The sequence below is a fragment of the Tupaia chinensis genome, unplaced genomic scaffold, assembly GCF_000334495.1.
Source record: "Tupaia chinensis unplaced genomic scaffold, TupChi_1.0 Scaffold144346_1, whole genome shotgun sequence".
Taxonomy (NCBI): Eukaryota; Metazoa; Chordata; class Mammalia; order Scandentia; family Tupaiidae; genus Tupaia; species Tupaia belangeri.
In genome coordinates, this window is record NW_006204205.1 from 1,338,157 (window position 1) to 1,361,432 (window position 23,276).

General features: G+C 39.6%; 1 protein-coding gene and 1 pseudogene across 1 annotated transcript in view; one reads left to right on the forward strand and one right to left on the reverse strand.

Moving 5' to 3' along the window:
* Positions 1 to 23,276, reverse strand: part of DDX46 (DEAD-box helicase 46) — an 81,149-nt gene that overhangs the window by 11,607 nt on the left and 46,266 nt on the right. The window contains exons 14-21 of the mRNA XM_014583589.2: positions 21,429 to 21,593; positions 20,775 to 20,937; positions 13,474 to 13,667; positions 10,689 to 10,826; positions 10,315 to 10,464; positions 6,674 to 6,847; positions 4,741 to 4,959; positions 4,279 to 4,423 (exon numbers count right to left, since the gene is read on the reverse strand). Coding sequence (XP_014439075.1) covers positions 4,279 to 4,423; positions 4,741 to 4,959; positions 6,674 to 6,847; positions 10,315 to 10,464; positions 10,689 to 10,826; positions 13,474 to 13,667; positions 20,775 to 20,937; positions 21,429 to 21,593 — 1,348 coding nt within the window. The remainder of the gene's footprint in view (positions 1 to 4,278; positions 4,424 to 4,740; positions 4,960 to 6,673; positions 6,848 to 10,314; positions 10,465 to 10,688; positions 10,827 to 13,473; positions 13,668 to 20,774; positions 20,938 to 21,428; positions 21,594 to 23,276) is intronic.
* LOC102470712 (swi5-dependent recombination DNA repair protein 1 homolog pseudogene) lies at positions 17,790 to 18,823 on the forward strand (annotated as a pseudogene).

A 23,276-nucleotide genomic window follows, 5' to 3' on the forward strand; every position in this document is an offset into this window, starting at 1 on the left:
GACAAGCACAAATAGAAAAAAAAAAAAAAAAAAAAAAAAAAGCAAAACAGACTTGTTCTCTATAAGTTACCCTTTTATAGAGAAAAGGAAACTTGTTTAGATTTTATTTCCTCAGTACAAGTTCACAGTGAAGAAGTGATCAGAGCCATTCTAGATGGAAGAAAAAGTAAATAAAAGCTGTGACCGTGTACAGTGACTGTCTCATTTCAGGTCACTTGGTAGTATAGGACATGTGTTCTGATAGTTACACACAAATCAAGCTTTGATGTAGCAATTTTACTGTATCAGATAAGCATGGCTACCTTTAAATTAATAAATTTCAAAAAGCTTCTTTTTCCAAAGCAATCACATATCTGATTTGTCTCTTTATAAGGCAGGCTTTTAAAAGATTGGTTTTGCTTAAATTACACCTATAACATCCAAACAGAGGGGAAAAAATGACTCCTTGTATGCCAAAACTTTTAACACCAGATTTTTTCCAATTCTTGCTCTATCTCCACCCCATACAGCCTGATGAACACATAGGCAAAGCCCTCTCCAGTTCTGAGTGCAGAAACATGCCAGTTTAGTTCTTTCTGCTTGAAGACTCAGGTGCCAACAACCCCCATTTTAATATGTAATAAGGAAACATGTCACATGATTTAGAAACACACCAAGTCACTGGCAGACTAAGTCTTTCAGGACACACGAAAGGATGAGTTTAAAACCCGCCTAGGGGCCAACCCATGGACTGGGTGTCAGGGCAGCTAGATCACAAGTGGTCAACTATGCAGTTCAAGTATAGGACTTGGAGACTTGAACACACCAGACACATGTGTGTGCAAGTCCAAAGTCCAAAAGAAGAGAGAAATGAAGAAAAAAGGATTGTAATGTGACCGTTCCCCATGGCATGGGGGTGGCGGGGAGGTGCTTTCTCACTTTCTTTCTCTGGCAAACACACATGCTCTCTTGCAAAATTAAAAATAAAAACAAAAATCCCCACAAAAAACCTGGCATGAAGTAGATGTGAGTCAGTTTCTCACAGATTTAAACATTAACAAAAGAATGCAAACTTACGTAGTTCTGGAGCCACATCCTTTGCTTACCACTTAAAAAATATATATATGCAGGGGCCGACTAGATGGAGTAGTGGTTAAGGGTGCTGGACTCCCACATGGCTGACCACAGTTCGAGTCCTGAACCTGGCTGCTTGTTTTCTCACTTTCTGTCTCTCTCTGGTCAAATTAAAAATAATAACAATAATATAATGAATAAAATTAAAGGACCAGCAGTTGGCGTAATGGCTGTGTCGATGGACTCCCATGTAGTTGACCACAGTTCGAGTCCCAGACCCAGTGGCTTAATCTCATGCTGGGCACGTGTGCCTGAGTACGTGCTCAAGATCCCGAGAGAAGAATGGAGGAGAAGGGGTTGCAGCATGGCCATCCCCTGGGGGGGGTTGATTTCTCACTTTCTGTCTCTCTGTTTCTCTGTCTTCCTGGTGAGTGCATGTGCCCTGTAGCAAAAACCTCTCCAAAAAATAATAAATAAATAAAATTAAGTAAAATAATTCTTAAGAAAAATACATATGAAATTCATTGTACAGCAACAGTAGAGCGGTAAATACATGGAAAACGTAAGGACTGCATTTGAGTTTCATGAAACTGCCACAATTAGTCATTATTAACTCAGAAAGTCTTAGCAAGTCAATGAAAAACGACAGGCTAAGGAACTCCAAAACACTGTTCCTCCACAAAAGTAGGAAATAATTTACAAAACTTGTCAAAATCCAACTTTAAAAAAAAATTATTCTTTTATTTAACTTTATTTATTTTAATTTGACCAGATAGTAACACGGTGATAGAGTGAGAAAGAGAGAGAGAGAGAAAGCGAGAAAGCAAGCTGTCAGGTCTAAGACTCAAACTGCAGTTGGTCATGCAGGACCATGTCCTTATTTGGGGCATGCAGACACAGGCCCCTGGCATATTTTGTCAAGCTCGTGGGGCCAAAATTCAAATCCTCGTTGACCATGTGGGATTTGGTTTCCTTAGGCACTATATGGAGCTGGCCACATCAACTTTATATAAACTCCAGAAACCAATCAAAAGTTTAAAAGGGAAACACTTAAAAAATAAGAGATAAATAAAAACGCCAAAATAAAACAAGACAAAACCACCACACAAAGCTGAACGTTGGTAACAAACATTTTCAGTGTTTTAACCTGACCCCATCGCCCTCCCACCCACCATCCATTCCCCACCCAAAGCTTTGAAAACAACAGCCTGCATTCTCTGTACCAGAAAGAACTCTATTTTCAAAGAAATGTGGTTGTTTGTTTTGACCTGTCTGGTGGCTCCCTGAAAAGCAGGTCAAAGGTTTGCCTTTATTTCACCTTAGAACTCTCCCAAAGCTTAGGGGGAGGGATATGTCAAAATGCAAACACATTAGTCACTTAGCCCCTGAGACAAGGAAAAACATCTGAGGCAAAAGACAAACAAAAAGCTTGGGAGAAAAAGCTGGGAGATAAAATAGTTTAGAGAATAAGGGCTTTGCAAAACTCCATATATTCATGGGAATTTAGAAGTCCATGTGCATGGCCAGGGCTGGGCATATGCTTAGAAAAAGACTCACGAAGGCGCTAAGTTCTAACCTCTTAACTGATATTCAAGACTGAGCAAGCAGAAAGCTTACAGAAGCTGCCGAATGAGAGTGGACTGCCTATCTGAATACACAAGAACACACTTGCAAAGACTAAGATTTTTTTTTCCTTCCCTAGGCACTTAAGGAAATCACTAGCTATATATGACAAAGAATACAGACTACTTGCTGTGTAGCTCAGAAAAGTCAATAAACTATAAGCAGCAACAAACAATAAGGAGCAGGGAGAATCCAATTTCCAGTTACCATCTTATAAACTTATTAAAAAATGGCCACATTTTAACAAAAGAGTGACCGATTCACAGGAGAAAAGGTTAACAGACATTTTCCCTAAGGAAACTCAAACACCGGACTTAATAGACAGTCTTTAACAACTGTTATAATATACTAAAGAGGAGACCAGTGGGTGGCGTGGTGGTTAAGGCGCTAGACACTCCCATATGGCCAAACATGGTTCGAGTCACGGTCCTGGTGGCTTGCTTTTCCCACTTTCTTTCTCTGGCCAAATTAAAATAAATGAATGACTAAATAAAATCAAATAAATAGTTTTTCAAACAATAAATAAATATACTAAAGGAAACCATAGACACAGAACTAAAGGAAATCAGGAAAATACTAACTAGAGAACATAGCAATAATGAGACAGAAATAAAAAAATCAAATAGAAATTCCAGAGTTGAAAATCACTGACAGCTCTTAAATAATGCATTACTTTTTTCCTTTAGGTTATGGTATTGTCTCCTCTTTTTTTGTTAAAAGTATAAATGAACTTTCACAGCCATAATTTCAGAAACAAAACTTGTTTAAACATTACATGGACTAATATTGCTAGTATATTTTCTTTCCCTCTCTGTTTGCTGTAGGGCTTGCAAACTGGCACATGCCCGAGAAAGAGCGAGAGAACTTGAAAAACCACTCCCTAGGGGGGATGGTCATGCCACAATCCCTTCTCCACTAGGGATTTTGGGCAGGTATACACATGCCCCCAGCATTTTTCTCAAGCCACTGAGTCCAGGATTCAAACCACACAGTTGGCCATGTGGAATCTAGATGCCTTAACCTTCACACCACTTGCTGGCCTGATAATTTACTTTTTAGCCAAAACTATGATCAGAATATTCTACTTACTAGAAGCATAACTAAGACTTCATGTAAAATTTAAGCTTTTAAATGACTTTTCAAATGTGATTGAACTGTCAAACTGAAAGGGTCCTACAGAGATGATTCACCTCTATATGTACTGAACTCTTTTTTTTTAAAGAGAGATTTTTGCTATAGGGTACATGTGCTCGCCAGACAGACAGGACAAAAAGTGAGAAATCACCCAGGGCGGGTGGCCATGCTGTGATCCCTTCTCCTCTATTCTCCTTCGGGATTTGGGGCACGTATGCACACGCACCTGGCATGATTTTGAAGCCACCGGGCCCAGGACTCAAACCACAGTTGACTATGTGGGAGTTCAGCAATGTAACCATTACACCATCTGCTGGTCCTTGTACTGAACTTCTAAATAAAGACCTAATGATACATGAAACTGTTTTTTCCTATTAATGTTCCAGAATTGCCTTCGTGTCCTGTGTCTACTACATCTATGTCAACCTTGATCCAAGCCAAACCTAAAACAGCACCAAGTATACATACTTTCAATTGCCAAGTATATTTTCCGTTCTCCTTCCTTGGGTTCTTTGCCAGGAGGGAAGTATGTTCCTCTGATGGTAATTGCGGCTTCAGAATATTCACTAATTCTCTGCAGAGCCTCCTTAGAGGTAACTTTCCACCTAGCAGTCTAAAAAAGAAAGGATGGAGGAAAAAAATACCACTTACTAACAGGGAAAAAAAATGGAGGAGTATGTTGACAAAGAGGAGCTTTACTGATATATTACAGTTCATATTACAACCATAGTGAACACATAAATTCATTTAGATACTGAAGTACTTGAATATATTCATAAAAATAAAATTCCTATTATTGTGTCCGCTACTGAGGAAAAAGAAGTATTTATTAAAATGTTCATGGATTTTAAGGAAGACATTTTTGCTCCTGAAGAAGCAAGAGTTTCTAGTTCACCGAAGAAAGAAAAAAGCTTAAAACCTGTTACTTACCTGTGGGAAGTCATTGATCTCTAATTCTTCTTCATATCTCTTAAAAGATTCGTTCTGTCCGCCATCCTGTCTCTCCTCTTCTTGTTTCTCTAAAGGCACATAATTGAGCTTGGCATTGATCTTTTCGGCAAGCTGCTCTGCAATGGTCTTTGCAGACACGGTGGGAGCCAGAATGGTGCCTCCTCTAAGGATTGCATTGGTGGCCTGTTGCATCACGTCCTGTAGTTAAAGAAAATCTCCAGTCAAATCTCGAACACAGACAGAAATAGGATCAGAGATAACGCTGACAAGTTATTCTCTGAAAAGCCACTAACGATTTAAATAAATAAAAATAAAAACAACTTTCAGGACCAGCAGGTAGTGTCATGGTTACATCACTGGACTCCCGCAGTCAATCATGGTTTGAGTCTCAGAACCTGCAACTTAAACTCATGCCAGGCGCAAGTGCATGTCTGCCCAAGATTCCAAGAGGAGAATAGAAAAGGAATTGTGTTATGGCCATACTCCTGGGGTGGGGGTGATTTCTTCTTTTCTGTCTGTCTATTCAGTGAGCACATGCACCCTATAGCAAAAAATCTCTTTAAAAAAAAAAGGGGGGCACCAGCAGTTAGCGTAATGGCTATGTTGCAGGACTCCCATGTTGTCGACCGCAGTTCAAGTCCCAGACTGGGTGGCTTAAACTCACGCTGGGCGCATGTGCATGCGTGCCCAAGATCCCGAGAGGAGAATGGAGAAGAGGTGCAGCGTGGCCATACCCCGTGGGGAGTGATTTCTCGTTTTCTGTCTCTGTCATTCTAGCGAGCGCATGTGCCCTATAGCAAAAACCTCTTAAAAACAAAAACAAAACTCCCACTGGATCATAGATACTCTCTTGATAATTAGCTAACTCTAGAGATCGGATACACTGCGTTAGTTCCAGAATAACTTACAAACTTTGTAACTCCTAGTAATTTCCTCTGAACCAGAATCTTTCTACCACTACCATCACTGAGTTCCTCCTCTTCCATGGCAAAACCCAAGAGTCAGTAAGCTGAACTATATAGCTTACTCAAAATCTTCAAAATGTTAACGAAATCATCAAACAAAACAGTCTTTGGGAATACTATGAAAATTTACACTTAGTTAAAAACTAGACAGCAAAAACAAAACAAAACAAAACAAAAAAACAAAAACAAAAAACAAAACTTGCAAAACATGCCGTTAAAATATTTTAAAAACACACTTCTCTACTCTTCCAGTGCAAGTTAGTATGAGTCACATAACTGCGTTTTTGTATATTTAGGGAATTGTCTGTGTGCCCAATAACCCATCCAATAAGAGCAGATCAAGAAAATAAAGAGATAACCAGTCCCATGATGCAGTGGTTAAGCAGTGTGTTGGAAGCCACATCCCATGTGACCAACTGCACATCAAATCTCAGCTCTGACAGCTCAAAAAATATACAGGGCACATGTATGCAGGTACCTAAAATCCCAACAGAAGGGAGAAATGCAGAAGAGAGTGCAGTATGACCACGCCCCCGTGAGAAGGGTGCTTTTCCCCCACTCCTGAATCCTTACGAGCACACGTGTGCACACACACACACACATAAACACACACATTTTTTTTTTAAAGAAAGGAAAAAGGGGAATTATTTCTTTAAGATTTTGGTAAGATCAATCAGAAGACTAAGATCAATCAAAATACTATTCTATAAAACATCTAATGTTAACCTAACAGACATTCCAGAATAAGAAAAAGTCCTCTGTTAATCACAGTAAAGAAATCATCAAAATGTGATCATCAAGGAATTCTTTATTGAGAATATTAAATTCTCACAAACTCTAGTATTTAGAACAATTTGTTCACTCAGGCTGGACATATTTCCTAAAAAGTACAAATCTGAAGAACTTATAAAAAGTATTGACTGGGACTTGGGAAAATTACTTAATACCTGAGACTCGATGCCCAAATTCTTCTGAGCATTGATTCTAAGAGCCAATCTCTTAGCAATTTCTAATTTCTCAGCATTGCCTGCAGTTGGAGCAGGAACACTAGACGTTCCAGGAGCAGCCATATCCTTTACTCTCTTCTTTGAATTAAACATGCTCTCGATCTGCTCATCAATCTAGATCAAAGAAAACAAAAGAGAATTAGTATGAACTGAATTAGAAATGCCAATTAAGGTATATTTACAGAAATAAGCAATGTTTCCACCCAAAGGCTAGAATGAGATAGGCATATTTATATAAATTCAGTCATAATGATCAATTAAAGAAAAAAAAAAAACTATGTGCTAAGACCAATACACTTCATTTCAAAAATCAGTTGTCTTTGGTGGGAAGAAAGGAAAACAGAAACAATACTGCATGAGCCACCAGATTTGTGTGAGGTCAAAATATCCTTCTTGGTTCCATAAATGAGGAAGTGCATGTGTGTGTGTGTCAAGGCAGAAATATGATGCAGCTGAGTTGCTACAGTGCTCAGGCCTTACGGCCAAATTATACTGCGATGAAAGCTGGAAGAAGCATGATAACTCAAGTGCAATGAACAACCAAAATTACAACAGTCAGTAACTGTCACATGGGGTCAGTCATGGGAGCATATGCTAGTTGATGCTACTATGCAGCAGGCTGGGGCCATATGGGAGTTCCACGGGCTAGTAGCTGATGTGATGGTTAAGGCACTGGACTCCCACATGGCTGACCATAGTTCAAGGCCCAGACTTGTCAGCTTGCTTTCTCACTTTTCTTCTCTTTCTCTGTCTCTCTGGTGAGCACAGATGCCCTATAGCAAACTTAAAAATAACAATTTAAAAAAAGAAGCCTATAGTTCCGGCTACTCAAGAGGCTGAAAGGACTAGCAGGTGGTGTGGCAGTTGCATTGCTAGACTCCCACATGGTCGACTGCAGTTCCAGCCCAAGATCCAGTGACTTGGAATTCATGCCAGGCGAAATTACGTCCATGCCCGAGATCCCAGAACAAGAATAGAGAAGGGATTGAGGCATGGTCATCCCTCAGAGTGTAATTTTTCACTTTCCCTCTCACTATGTCTGTCTTTCCCTGGTATGTGCATGCACTGCAAGGCAAAAACATCTAAAAAAAAGAGGGAGGGGGGGCAAAGGCAGTAGGATCCTATCTCCCAAGCCCCCCATTGCAAAAATACATAAATAAAATAACCATGGAGAAATGGCATGAATACAACATGTTTCTTAGGCAGGCTCTCATAACCCTAACCCAACTCCTAAAATGCAACTGGATTTGCCTTAAAAATCAGAGAGCAGAATCAAAAAGGAGTATTGCCTTCTTTTGTATCTAGAAAGGAGTGAAATGAAGGTTGCTTTCCCCATGAAGGCAAGAACAATGATGAAAGCTTTAGTTCTCCAGGAGTCACAAGAGCCCTACTGCCACAGCATGATCAATCACAGCCAGTCTTCGGTAACCACATCTGCCTACCAGAAAAACGCAAGGACATTTTTTTCAAAAGACGTCTTTTGCCCAAAAATGACAACACTGACTAAGGAAATGTAAACCCCTTCATAAATCAGATACGGTTAATATGGTTCTATCTTTTAAATTTCAACAGCAGAGAAAAACTTGTTCAGGGTTTAAAAATTAGTAAGGTTACTTTAGAAAGTCCGTTTATTGAAACTGAAACAGCCAACTTGGCTTCTTTTCAAAACACTCATTACTGAGGCTGGCAGGTGGCATGGCAGCTGGGAGCACTGGATTCCTACATGGTCATCCACAGCTCAAGTCCCAGATCTAGCAGCTTGCTTTCTCATTTTCTCTCTCTCTTTCTCTCTCTCTCTGTCCTTCTCTGGCCAAGTGAGTGAATGAATGAATGAATGAATGAAAGAAAGAAAGAAAGAAAGAAGGCAGGTGGGCGGGAAAGGGAGGGAACGAGGGAGGGAGGAAGAAAGAAAGTTGAATAATAATAATAACTCATTATCTAATAAGGGATTTTAGTTCATTTTAGTTTTAAACTCAACATTTAGCTGAAAACCAGCAGTTAGCGTAATGGCTATGTCGCTGGACTCACACGTAGTCGACCGCTAACCATTACACTAACTGCTGGTCCCGCCTTAGTGTTTTTTTTTTTTTTTTTTTTGAGAGATTTTTCACTGTAGGGCGCGTGCGCTCGCCAGACAGACAGAGAGAGACATAGAGACAGAAAGCGAGAAATGACCCCCCAGGGGGGATGGTCACACCGCAATCCCTTCTCCTCCATTCTCCTCTCGGGATCTTGGGCACGCACGCACACGCGCCCAGCGTGAGTTTTAAGCCACCGGGTCCGGGACACGAACCGTGGTCGACTACGTGGGAGTCCAGTGACATAGCCATTACGCTAACTGCTGGTTCCCCCGCCTTAGTGTTTTTTAATGACAAGTTTCTGTAGTCACTTTCAGTTTCTTCTGTTAGAACCAAGTCACTGAGTCCATTCCACAATTGCCATGTTTTAAAACCACCTCGTGGGGAAAAAAATCCTGTCATTTTCAGAATTTTGTAAACTCCTGTCATTTTCAGAATTTTGTAAACTCTTTTGATCAAATATGTTAATACCTTCTTTGGTGGTTGAAGTAATGTGATTTTTGTGAAAAATTAGAATAATACTTAGTTGACTAAAGTAAAAAGTAGTTAGCCATATCAACTGGCATTGTATACATTCTCCACTCTTGATTTTATGCATGTGTTTAGATTTTCATTACATACATGTTGTTTAATTTAAAACAATTTTTCTCAGCTAAATGTTTGTTTGTTTGTTTTTTGGAGAGGTTTTTTGCTATAGGGCACGTGTGCTCGCCAGACAGAGAGAGACATAGAGACAGAAAGCGAGAAATCACCCCCCAGGGGGGATGGCCACGCCGCAATCCCTTCTCCTCCATTCTCCTCTTGGGATCTTGGGCACGCACGCACACGCACCCGGCGTAAGTTTTAAGCCACCGGGCCCGGGACGCGAACCGTGGTTGACTACGTGGGAGTCCAGCAACATAGCCATTGCGCTAACTGCTGGACCCGACTATGTATCTTTTTAAATTTGAAAATTACAGAACATATTAATGTAATAGTCCACATTTATTGTTTGCTACTAAGTGCCATACACTGTGCCAGGTTTGTTTGATTCATTCAATTATGAAGCACACATATAATAAAGCTATCAAGAATAAAGATAAAATGTAAAGATTTCTACATGCTGTTGTAAAGCCTATAAAGCAGTATAACCACATTTTTATGAAAATACAAATATAAATGTTTGTGAACAAATACACACACTGGGAGGGGTGCATGCCAAGAAAGTTACAAATTAAATCTCCGCAGGTTAAATGACTTATCTCAAAATGCACAGTCAAGGTGGTATGGTGGTTAAAGGCACTGGACTCACACATGGCTGACCATGGTTCAAGTCATGGGCCTGGTGGCTTGCTTTCTTACTTTCCCTCTCTCCGTCTATCTGTGTCTTTGGTCCAGTTGGAAAATAATAATAATAAAGTTAAATAAAATAATTATCTTTTTAAAAATGCACAGGCAAAGCCCAGTATAAAAGGAATAACTGCTTCGAATAGCTGGAATGAGGCTTAAATCGGTAATACTTACATCAACTGCAGCATCCTCATCATCAGAATCTTGCAGACCAAGAGCTGCTTTTTGTAACTTCTTCCTCTCATTAGCCAGAGCTTGCTCTGTTTCATCAAACTTGAATCCCTTACCAGAGAACCCACTACTCTTTTTAATTATTTTCCCCTCCTTTCAAGAAAAAACAAAAATGTTAATATCACAGTAAAAACATTATTAATTAGAAATTTATAGCAATTAAATATTTTTAAAGATAGGGTATGTCAATGTAAAGTGTCAAAACACTTCGGATAGCATGTATACATGTTACAAAACAGTAAATTCAAGCCAGAATTTTTTTCACTTTTTCTCCCCTTTCATAAAAAGATAAAAATATCAGATGTTAAAAAACTCACAGCTTTCTGTTGATCTTTGAAATCACTCCAAAGTTTCTCCAGATCAGGAGGTACTGCAGTTCCTGACAATTCAAGAGCTTTAATTATGTCACCAGCATAGCGAGCTTGATCTTCTGTGATAAAAGTATAGGCATAACCCTAATGGATGATAAAAATGAGGAATTATTAGATACTAACAAGATGAAACCTACTTAGATCACTGGTAACTTAATATTATGAAAAGCTAATGAATCCTTAAGACTGACACCATCACTAAAGAATTTTAAAGGCCAAAAAATAATTCCACTAAATTCTTTAACAGGTAAAACATCTAGGTTTAATATTTTTAAATAAGATAGGCAAAAGAAGAAAATTTCTAATTTTGTTAGGCCTAAGAAGAAATCTATGCATTTTCACACAAATGGACAATTATCATTACATCCTAACTTTCATTTTTTAAAAAAAGAATTATTTTATTTTACTTTACTTATTTATTTATTTATTGTAACAAAAAGAGGAACAGAGTGAGAGAGAGAAAGAGAGAAGAAGGAAAGCCACAAGGTCCAGGACTCAAACTGTGGTTGGCCATGTGGGAGTCCAGCACCCTTAACCACTAAGCCCCCTGCCGGTCCCACACACTAACTTTCTCATATATGGTATTTTATTTTTCTTCTTTTTCTGCTTGCATCTATTTCCTATGCTACCTGTTTGTACCACTCTCACCCATATTAACTTCCTAAACTGTAGCTTATCTACTACTTTTTTTTTTTTGGAGAGGTTTTTGCTATAGGGTATGTGCGCTCATCAGAAAGACAGAGACAGACAGAGAGACAAAAAGTGAGAAATCACCCCTCAGAGGGGATGGCCACGTCGCAATCCCTTCTCCTCCATCTCCTCTTGGGATTCTTGGGCACACACGCACGCACATGTGCTGAGTGTGAGTTTAAGCCACTGGGTCCAGGACTCGAACCACAGTCAACTACATGGGAGTCCAGTGACATGGCCATTAGGCCAACTGCTGGTCCCGCTTATCTACTTCTTTAATTCTATAAAAGATACAAAAACGTATGTGTATATATATGAAATATGTTTGATAATATACACATATAATTATATATGTTTTTATGTATTTACTTTTTTAAAAAATATATTATTTTATTTAACTTTTTTTTCTTTTTTTAATTTGACCAGCGGAGAGACAGTGAGAGAGAGGAAAAGTTGAGAAAGCAAGCTGCCAGGTCTGGAACTTGAACTACAGTCGGTCATGTGGGAGTTCAGCATCCTGAAAGACTATGCCACCTGCTAGCCCCTTTATGTATTTATTTTTGAAACTGCTTTGAACAAATGACATTAGCTATATCACTTCCCTGAAACACTCTAAAATCCAAGGTTCCACGTGCCCCCCCCAGCAGCCTTTCTGATTCAGGCAAGATAAAGACTGGAGCCAAAAACAGAAGATTTACCGACCACACACAGATTGCCTTCTTCCCAAAATACTGCCCCAACAGGGAAATGTATATTTTAAGTCACTGAGATTTTGTATAAGGAATATCTAAATAGTTACCACATTGGATCCACAGTCTGCTAAGAAAAGTATATTTACGCTTTTATGGGATTATTAACACAGAGACTTGTATTTTTTCAGTCTTGCAATGTGTGTGTATAAGGCTAAGTGTTATCACAAGAGTCAAAAAGTTTAAAAAACTGAACCAATTTATAAGATAAAAAAGGAACAGTAAGCTAAGGTTAATTTTTTATCAAAGAAAAAAAGTGTTTTTATAAATTTAGTGTAGCCTAAAGTCTATATCAGTGTTACAGTAGTATCTTAGGCCTTCACGTTCACTCACTCAGTGACTCACCCCAAGCAACTAACTTCTTTCTAGTCTGCAAGCTCCATTCACAGTGGGCGTCCCATTAATGTATACCATTTTTTAAACTTTTTAAAGTTTACTTTTTAATCATGATGGAGGGCATGCACATGCACAATAGAAAGAGCAGCACCTCAAGAGGGTATCATCACACCATGATCGCCCATCCCTGGCACTCCAGATTGTCAAGATCTTGGAGAAGTAAACACACCCAGTATGTTTTCAAGCCAACTAGGGGATCCAAACCCACGGTAGGTAGGTCATGTGGCTTCCAACAATGCGGGTAAGCTTGCTACCAACTGCACCACCAGCCCAGGCCAGTTTTTACCTTTCACACTGCATCTCTACTGTATCTTTTCTGTGCTTAGGTAAACGAACACTCACTACTGTTAGAAATGCCTATAGTACTCAGCACAGCAATGTGGTACAGGGTTATAGCCTAGAAGCAACGTGCTATCCCATACAGCCTAGGTGTGCCACAGGCACTACCACCGAGGTTTGTGTAAGTATACTCCACGATCTTCATACACAAAACTGCCTGACAACACGTTTCTCAGTACCTACCCTGGTCAATGAGCAACACATAACTGTGTTTGTACATAAATGATCAACATCAATCATTGGGGCCAGCAAGTAGCGTGGTGGTTAAGGGCACTGGACTCTCACATGGCCGACCATGGTTCGGGTCCAGGACCTGGCCACTTGCTTTCTCACTCCCACCCTTCTCTCTCTCTGTCCCTCTCTGGTCACATTGAGATAAATAAATAAAAAATAAAGTGTAATAAAATAATTCTTTAAAAAAAATCAATCATTAACCATATTATTTTCAGTAATTAATTTTAAATGTCCCCATAACTCCTAGTCTCTAGTCCTTACAATGCTAATGGACTGCTTATATTTTAATACATTAGAAATCTTCTAAAAAAAGTTCTCTTTACTTTGTTGCCTGCTCGTCCCGTCCGTCCAGCCCTGTGCACATAATCCTCATAATGGTTGGGGCAGCTGTAATTTACTACAAGAATCAGATGCTTCACATCTAGACCTCGGGCAGCTACAGAAGTGGCCACAAGAAGCTTGCACGTCCCGTTCTTAAAGTCATTTATGATGCTGTCTCTGTCATACTGATCAATGCCTGCAATTAAATCAGAGAAGAGATGTAAGACAACACATTCAATTAAATTTTTTATTCCCTTTGATAAAGAATCAAAACTTGGAGTAAAGAACAAATCAACACTTCTAACTCCTACAACATAGGGAAAAAATTTTAAGAAAATTTAACAGCAAGATTAAAGGTTACTGCTTTTATTTCATTTATAAATTTCCCCAATCTACCCTTGTTCTGTTGACCTTCTAGAATATAAGGCTTTTACAACTGCAAAGGTTCAATCTCAGAATCACTAACCTGTACCTGTTTTGGGGAAAAAAGGCAGAAAAGTAGGAACATCCAACCGATGCTGACAGGATTCAGATCATTCTCCTTTTCTTGTCAATTACTGAGAGTCTTGCTACTCAGTTTTATCTAAGGACCAGAAGCAGCACCACCTTGGAGCTTGTTAAAAATGAAAAATTCGGGACCAACAGTTGGCATAATGGCCATGTCACTGGACTCCCATGTAGTTGACAGCAGTTCAAGTCTCAGACTCAGGCGTGTGTGCGTGTGTGCCTAAGATCCCGAGAGAACGGAGGAGAAAGGATTGTGGCGTGGCCATCCCTCCTGGAGGCATGATTTCTCGCTTTCTGTCTCTCCATCTCTCTGTGTCTTTCTGGCGAGCGCACACACCCTATAGCAAAAAATTTCTCAAAACAGAAAAGAAAAATTTGAGACCAGCATATGGCAAAATGGTTATGTTGCTGGATTCCTACATGGCTCGCTGCAGTTTGAGTCCTGGACCCGATAGCTTTAAACTCACACCAGGCGCATTTACGTGCATGTCCAAAATGCCAAGAGGAGAATGGAGAAAAGACTGTGGCATGGCCATCCCCCTGGGGTTGATTTCTTGCTTTTTGTCTCTCTGTTTCTGTCTCTCCAATAAGCACACATACTATATGGCAAAAATCTTTTTTTCTTTTAATATTTCATTGAATTTGCATTTATTTATTTATTTATTTATTTATTTATTTATTTATTTATTTAAATTTGACCAGAGAGGGACAGAGAGAGTGAAAGAGAAAGTGATAGAGCAAGCTACCAGGTCTGGGATTCAAACCATGGCTAGATAAGTGGGATCCCAGCACCATTAAATACCATGCCACCTAACGACCCCTACAGCAAAAATCTCCTAAAAAAAAAAAAAGCATAAATCAATGATATTTTACCTTTATCATTGTTTGCTTTTTTAAATTTTATATTCAATAAGATCAAAATTTTACATAAACAAAACTACGTTTTTGTATTCATTCCCATTTTTGATCAACTCTTTTTATCATCATTTCAGTTCTGGCATTGCATTTCACAATCATAAATCTATCATGCTATGAATGTAAGTTCATGTTAAATGTTGAAAAATAGCAGTGATAGCAAAACTTTGAGTATAATACAATAAGTACTTAAAACAGCTCACTACAAAGCTGTTACATTTGGTTTATTTGAAGATGTTGTCCCTAGCATGTTGTCTAAATAAAAGATCTTATTGGAATTCCTAATCAATTATAAGATGAATCTGCTGGTTCCAGATAAAGAAATGTTTAAACATTAAAGAAAAATAGGAAAACTTCCTTTCCAACCCGCCATCTGCGGTGGGACTGCCATCAAGAAGCAGATTTTTGTAAAAACGCTTACAGGGAAGACCATCACCCTTGAGGCTTAACCACTGGATATATCAGAAAATGTGAAAGCCAAAATCCAGGATAAGGAAGGAACTCCTCCTGACCGGCGTACTCTGTCTACAACATCCAAAAGGAATCCATGCTTCATCTCGTGTTGAGACTTCGTGGTGGTGCTAAGACAAGAGAGAAGACGTATACCACTCCCAAGAAGCAGCAGCATAAGAGAAAGAAGGTTAAGCTGGCCGTCCTGAAATACTGTAAGGTGGATGAAAATGGCAAAACTAGTTGCCTTTGTTAGGAGTGCCCTTTTTAAATTTGCTATAGGGCACATGTGCTCATGAGGGAGAAAGAGAGAAGGCGGGGGCAGTGAGAAAGCAAGCTGACAAGTCTAGGACTTGAACTGCGGTCAACCATGCAGAAGTCCAGCACCCCAACCACCACACCACCAGCTGGCTCCATATTTTACTTTTTTTAAATTGCCAGAGGATGCTTGCACTTGCCAGAGAAAGAGAACAAGATAGAAAGCATACCCTGGGGCCAGCAGGTGGTTAAGGGCACCGGACTCCCACATGGCCAACTGTGGTTCGAGTACAGGACCTGCAGCTTGCCTTCTCGCTTCCCTGTCCCCTCTCTGTCTCTCTCTCTCCCTCTCTGCTCAAATCAAAATAAATGAATAAATAAAGTTAAATAATTATTAAAAAAAAATTAAAGGAAAGGAAGAAAGCATAGCCCACAGGACATGATCACACTGCAATCTCTTTTCCTCTACTTCTTCCTGTCAGGATTTTGGAAACACAAGTGCCAAGCACACTTTTCAAGTCACCAGGGCTGGGATTTGAACTGCAGTTGGACATTTTAAATCTGGCTCCCTAACTACAAGGCTGGGGGCGGGGGGTGGGGGTGACGACAGTCCTTTGCGATTTTTTAAGAGATTTGTGCTATAGGGTGAGTGCCCTTGTCAGAGAGACAGAAAGCAAGAAATCACCTGCCTAGGGGGCATGACCACACTGCAATCTCTTCTCCTCCATTCTCCTCTCAGGATCTTGGGTACGTATGCACACGCACCTGAAGTGAATCTGAAGCCGCCTGGTCAGGAATATGAACAGCAGTTGGCCATGCGGGAGTCCAGGGACGTAACCATACGCCATCCACTGGTCTCACTGTTATATCTTAATATAGGTTTGAGTTTCACAGCTTATATATAATTTAAAAAATCTCATCAGATATTATGCTTAAGATTTACATTTTACCTGCAGTCTATCTATACTATTTTTTTTCATTTAAAACTTACTTAAGACTAATGTTAATGATAGACATTGAAGTGAAATGTGCTGACCTGCATTAAAATACTAAAGAAAGATTGGTGAGTGGGGAAAAGATCAAATAGCTGAATATGTGAAAACCAAATATAACAAAACGTTAACTGTAGAATCTGGTATTGTACATATGGGTGTTCACTAAACAATTTCTTTCTTTCTTTCTTTTTTTTTTTTTTGAGAGGTTTTTGCTATAGGGTGCGTGCGCTCGCCAGACAGAGACAGACAGAGAGATAGAAAGCAGGAAATCCCCCCCCAGGGGGGATGGCCACGCCGCAATCCCTTCTCCTCCATTCTCCTCTCGGGATCTTGGGCACGCACGCACACGCGCCCGGCATGAGTTTAAGCCACCAGGTCCGGGACTCGAACCGCGGTCGACTATGTGGGAGTCCAGCGACATAGCCATTACGCTAACTGCTGAATGGGCTACACAATTTCTCAGATAACCTGGATTTAAAAACCTTAGTAATAAAAAAAAAAAAATGGGAAAGACAAGACATTTGCAAAAGCATTTGGAAAAGTCTTTTTTCTCTGGAAGTTGTCTTTTTTTTTTTTTTTTTTTTTTGGAGAGGTTTTCGATATAGGGCGCGTGCACTCACCAGACAGACAGAGAGAGACAGAGACAGAAAGCGAGAAATCACCCCCCAGGGGGGATGGTCATGCCGCAATCCCTTCTCCTCCATTCTCCTCTCGGGATCTTGGGCACGCATGCACACGCGCCCGGTGTGAGTTCTAAGCCACCGGGTCCGGGACATGAACTGCAGTCGACTACATGGGAATCCAGCGACGTAGCCATTAAGCTAACTGCTGGTTCCCTGGAAGTTGTCTTGACTGGAAGTGATGACTGAAATTACAAAGCCTTTTTGTTCCCATGAGGAATCTTAAAAACTAAGCTAAGACTCTCAAGATGACACTATAGGGCCAGACAGTGACATGGTGGTTAAGGCAGCTGGATCCCGCATGGCTCACTGGTTCAAATCCCAGACTCAGCAACTGGAAAAACATGTCAGGAACCTGCACTTATGTGTCCCAAAATCCTAAGACAAGAATGGAGAATGCAACATGGCCATTCGTCCTGGGGAGATTCTCTCTTTCTCTGCCCCCTACATTCCCCCTGCCCAGTGATCAAGCATATCCTGTAGCAAATTAAAAAATAACAATGACCTTTGGGCATGGCGGAGGGAGAGGTAAACTAACATTTCATTTTCAAGATGGAAAGTCCTTCAGACCCACTGTGATTTCACCTGGCACTCCACCGGCCTGTGTGAATCCACCCTCACCCCATATAAATAGTTCATGAAAACAACCCATGAGTGCCATACTTAGAGAAAAATTAAGGAAAACAAGGTCTTGATTTAGTTCCCACTGCAGTGTGGTAAAGCATCTTAAAGTAGAGACTGAAGAAAGGGGTCAGACCTTTTCAGAGAAACTTCCTTCTTCAATGAAAGGAAACTGTTTGGAATTTCAAGCAAGTTTTAAACACAGACAGTGAATTTATTTTTGGAGAGGTTTTCGTCATAGGGTGCGTGCGTTCACCAGACAGACAGAGACAGACAGAGAGACAGAAAGCGATAAATCACCCCCCAGGGGTATGGCCACGCCGCAATCCTTCTCCTCCATTCTCCTCTTGGGATCTTGGGCACTCATGCACATGCGCCCGGTGTAAGTTTAAGCCACCGGGTCCGGGACGCTAACCAAAGTCACTACATGGGAGTCCAGTGACATAACCATTGCGCTAACTGCTGGTCCCAGTGAATTTGAAGAAAATGCACATTTGAAAAATGCCTTCAAGAATATCAGTACATGTGAATCAAAATCACTTGATACAAATGCTCTCCAAACTAATTTTTTGAAGGAGAGTTATCCTTAACAAGCATTAGATGAAGAAAAAGCAAAATTGATGAAGCGGATTCAGGAGAAAGGAGAGCTTCTTTGAAGGCTAAAACTAGTCAAAGTGTATATATCAAGGAATGACCTGGATCAATTACAGTCGTTAATAAAGAAGTGGAGAAGCTGTAGCCAGCTGTTGCTTTCTGAGTTGTAGTCAGCTATGTCTGAAGAGAACAAGAAACTAAGCCTTACTCTACTGATAGACCATTATAGGTTAGATGATAACTTGCTACACTATAATAGACATCAAGAAGAATTTGTTAAGTGTTTAATTCGTAAGTTTTTCTCCAGAATATCTTGCAGGATGACAACTTAAGGAAAAGATATGCATTTTAAAGGAAAGATAACCATTAGGGCTTAAAGGAAGGTAATCTGATAGACATGACTTTAGGATACACACACATATATATATATGTATATATACACACACACATACACGCATTTCAGACATGTCAATGCCAGTATACTTCCGTATCACCTATAAAATTGTATTAACTACATGTACAGATTTAAGAATTTCAAGGTTCAGGGCTGGCAGGTGGCATTTGGTTAGGGTACTGGACACTCACGTAGCCAATCACAGTTCAAGTTCTGGACCTAGTGGCTTTTTTTTTTTTCCCTCTCTGGTAAGCACACATGCCCTACTAGATTAGAAAAATAATAACAAATCAAATTAAATATTAAAAAACAAATTTCAAGGCTACACATTTTTATACTTAAAAAGTCTTAAATATCTTCTATATTTATACACTTACAAATCAACTAGGCCCTTATTTACTTTTACATTAAGAGAGCTTAATGACAAGGTTTGTAATCAAACCAAAACTCTTTAGTTTGGAGTGAGGGATTTTGTGTTGTTTAATTTTTCTAGAGGGCATGTGCACTCACCAAAGAGAGACAGAGAGGGAAAGTAAGACGACATTTCCCCCACAGGGTGGATAGTCGTCTAGCAATCCCTTCTCTTCTCTTTCTCCCTCCGTTGGAAATTTTATGTGCATATGTGCGCGCAAACATGGCCAATACATTTTTCTTTTCTTTCTTTCTTTTTTTTTTTTTTAAAGGTTTTTGTCATAGGATGTTCGTGCACTCACTAAAGAAACAGACAAAGACAGTGAAAATGAAAGTGAGAAATCACCTTGTGGGGCAGGGAGTGGACAACCACACTCCAATCCCTTCTTCTCCGTTTTCCTCTAGGGATTTTGGGCATGCACGCTCACATGCCTGGCATGTTTTACAAGACACCAGGTCCAGAACTCAGATTGCACAGTTGGCCATGCAGAATCCTGTCACCTTAACCAGCACACTACTGGTTGCCTCAAATTTTGTTTTGTTTTTAATTACCACAATGCATGCACTTACCAGAGAAAGAAGACATGGTCACCCCACAGTCCCTTCTCCTCCATTTCTCCTTTCTGCTGGAATTTTGGGCACACCTGCACATGAACCTAGCAGGTGTTTCAAGCTGCCATGGCTGGGATTTAAACCATGGCTGACCATATGAGCTATGGCTTCCTTTACTATGAGGCTATGCAGCTAGCTAGCTCTGTTGTCCACTAAATTTTGGGGTGATTCATTACAAAGATTAAAAAAAGCCTGAACACCTGGTTACTGAGGGTAATTCAAAACATCTGTGTTCCATACAGTTTGTATTCTAGCCCCAAATATACATAACAAGACAATGCTACACAGAAATTATAATGCTAAAGTTTCAATGAAAACTACAAGGTAGGGGACCAGCAGGTGGCACGGTGGTTAAGGCGCTGGACACTCCCACATGGCCGACTGAGGTTCAAGTCCTGAATTTGGTGGCTTGCTTTCTCACTTCCTCTATCTCTCTCACCCTCTGTCTCTCTCTGATCAAATTAAAAATAAATGAATGAATAAATGAAAAATAAATAATTATTTGAAAAAAAAAAAAAAAAGAAAAAGAAAACTACAAGGTGAATCATGAAAAGTCCTAGGTAGCATGCAATGGAAGAGTATAACATGAGTCTGAAATGTTTAAGTTCAGTTCTTTCTTAGCTAATTAATGGCAATGGAATTTGACCAAACTAATCTATGTCTGTCTAATATTCTTTATCTCTAAGATGAATTAATAACGCTTACTCCTTCCCCCAGAGTTATTATGAGTAAAAACTAAAACAAAGGATAAAATTTAGTCCTAAATTATAAAGTAAAAGTAAATACCATCATTCAGAAAACTGTACAGTACTTGACACATGAAATACTTAACGGATATTTTCTGTGTGAATGAAATTAAATATTACCTCCGTGAAGAGACATGCAAGGATAAGATGCTCTCATCAAATCCTTCAGAAGACCATCGGCATGTTCCTGCTTATCCACAAATATAATGACAGATCCTGATTCTTGATAATGGCCAAGAAGCTCAAGTAACTTCAAGAATTTCTTTTCTTCTTCAATCACAATCTGAAAACATCAGTTTGCACCAAGTTAATGGAGTGAAAATACAAATACATCCCTCAGACAGAAATATTCATTTTACTTGTGAATGAATTAGTGACATCTTACTATATTCAAGAAACAACTAAGAAGGACTAAAAAAGGACTAAAAAATATTGTTTGTTTTTTTTTTTTCTGGTAAACTCTCAGAGATTAAGAGGCTTGTAAATGTGGTCCAATCATCATCTGCTACTATTTCCCTCTTCATTTCCTAGTAACCATGTAAGACAGGTACGTGGCATTTATACCTACCCACTTATACCTTCTGGTGAAACGAAAAAGCACATTTTAAACAGCTCCATGAAACAGCATAGTCAAGTGTATCTAGTAAAATTACTGAAGCTACAGTTGACATATACTTATAAAAATTATCATCACACCTTACAGTGATATCAAAAGAATCACACATACCAGCTAAACATTAAGGGGACTGGGGATTTCCTGAAGATAGTACCCACCACTTGCTGTTCCACATCTGAGCAAACCACACTCCTCCCTCCAACCTGTACTTCAATCGGTTTACTCAAGATTCTGCGAGCCAAAGCTTCCATAGCTCTGGGGAAAGTAGCTGAAAACATAACCGTCTGACGATCAGGACGGACATTATCCACAATGCGCATGACCTGAGAAAAAAGTACAAATCAATATGGTAAGTGTAGTCTCAAAATCTACACAATATTAAAGACCAAGTAGAGGGGCCAGCAGGTAGCATGGGGTTAAGGCTCCTAGACTTCCACATGGCCAACCATGGTTCAAGTCCTGGACACGGTGGTTTGCTCTCTCTCTGGTCAAAATTGAAAAATAACGATAATAAATAATTCTTAAAAAAAAAAAAAAACAAGAAAAGGGAACAGCAGATGACGGATGACGTAATGGTTACTGTCACTGGACTCCCATAGTCAACCGTGTTTCAAGTCCTGGGCCCGGAGGCTTAAAACACACTAGGCGTTGGGGCCAGCAGTTAACGTAATGGCTATGTTGCTGGACTCCCATGTAGTCGACCGCAGTTCGAGTTCTAGACCTGGTGGCTTAAACTCACACCGGGTGCGTGTGCGTGCATGCCCAAGATCCGAAGGAAAGAACGGAGAAGGGATTGTGGTGTGGCCATCCCCCCTGGGGGGTGATTTCTCAGTTTCTGTCTCTGTCTTTCTGGTGAGCACACGCACCCTATAGCCAAAAACTCTCCAGGAAAAAAAAAAAAAAAAGCTAGGTGGATGTGTGTGCATGTCTCAAATCCTAAGACAAGAATGGAGGAGAAGGGATTGCATAGTCGTCCTGCTGGGGGAGTGGTTTCTCACTTTCTGTCTCTCTGTCACACAAACAGCTGGCTCCAATATTAGTTATCCTTACTTATTTTTAAAGACTTGTTTTATTTAACTTTTATTTATTTATTTTAATTTGACCAGAGAGGGACAGAGTGGGGGGTGGGAGGGAAAGTCACCAGGTTCAGGACTTGAACCATGATTGGCCATGTGGGATTCTAGCGCCCTTAACAACCATACCATCTGCCGGCCCCCATTATTCTTTAAACTGTTTCTCCTGTGGTTCAATCAATACTATAATCCTGGTTTACTCTCCTTAGTGCTTCTCTATTTAGATCTCTGTAAAATGTAGTTCCTGGGAGCCAGCAAATGGCATGGTGGTTAAGGTACTGGATTTCCATATGAGAGACTATGGTTCAAGTCCCTGGCAGCTTTCTCTCTCTCTCTCTCTGATGAGCACACATGCCCTAAAGCAAATTAAAAAATAATATTAATAGATAAAATTAACTAACTATTTAAAAAGAAATAAATTAAATGCAGTTCCCAAACCTAAACAGAATATATAAACCATCATATGACAGGAAATACCTTTTTGGAGACTACATAAATAAATGTCTTTTACCTGTTCCTTCTCCACATCCATTTCTATTACTGCCGTCTGCGAATGTGAATTTTTTTTGGCATCCATAGTCTACTGAAAACTCACACTGCTCTTGTAGTTAAAAAAACTTCTATTAACACCTTTTAACATGTTTCTATAAATTCGATCACTAAACTATTATACTTCAGCAAATAGCATGTATAAGGAATATTAAAAATCTAAGCGCAAATGTCTTGGGCCTTAGTTTTTATATTTGGTAAATATAACTTAACATGGTATCTAATAATCATTAGGGAGTTAAAAGCATGACTTAAAGCCACTTAGTTGGAAAGACAATGAAAACTGAAACACATGAACACTTAAGGTTTTGTTATTGGTGCTCCAATTCAACTTTTTAAAAAAGAATTATTTTATTTATTTTAATTTGATCAGAAAGGGACAGA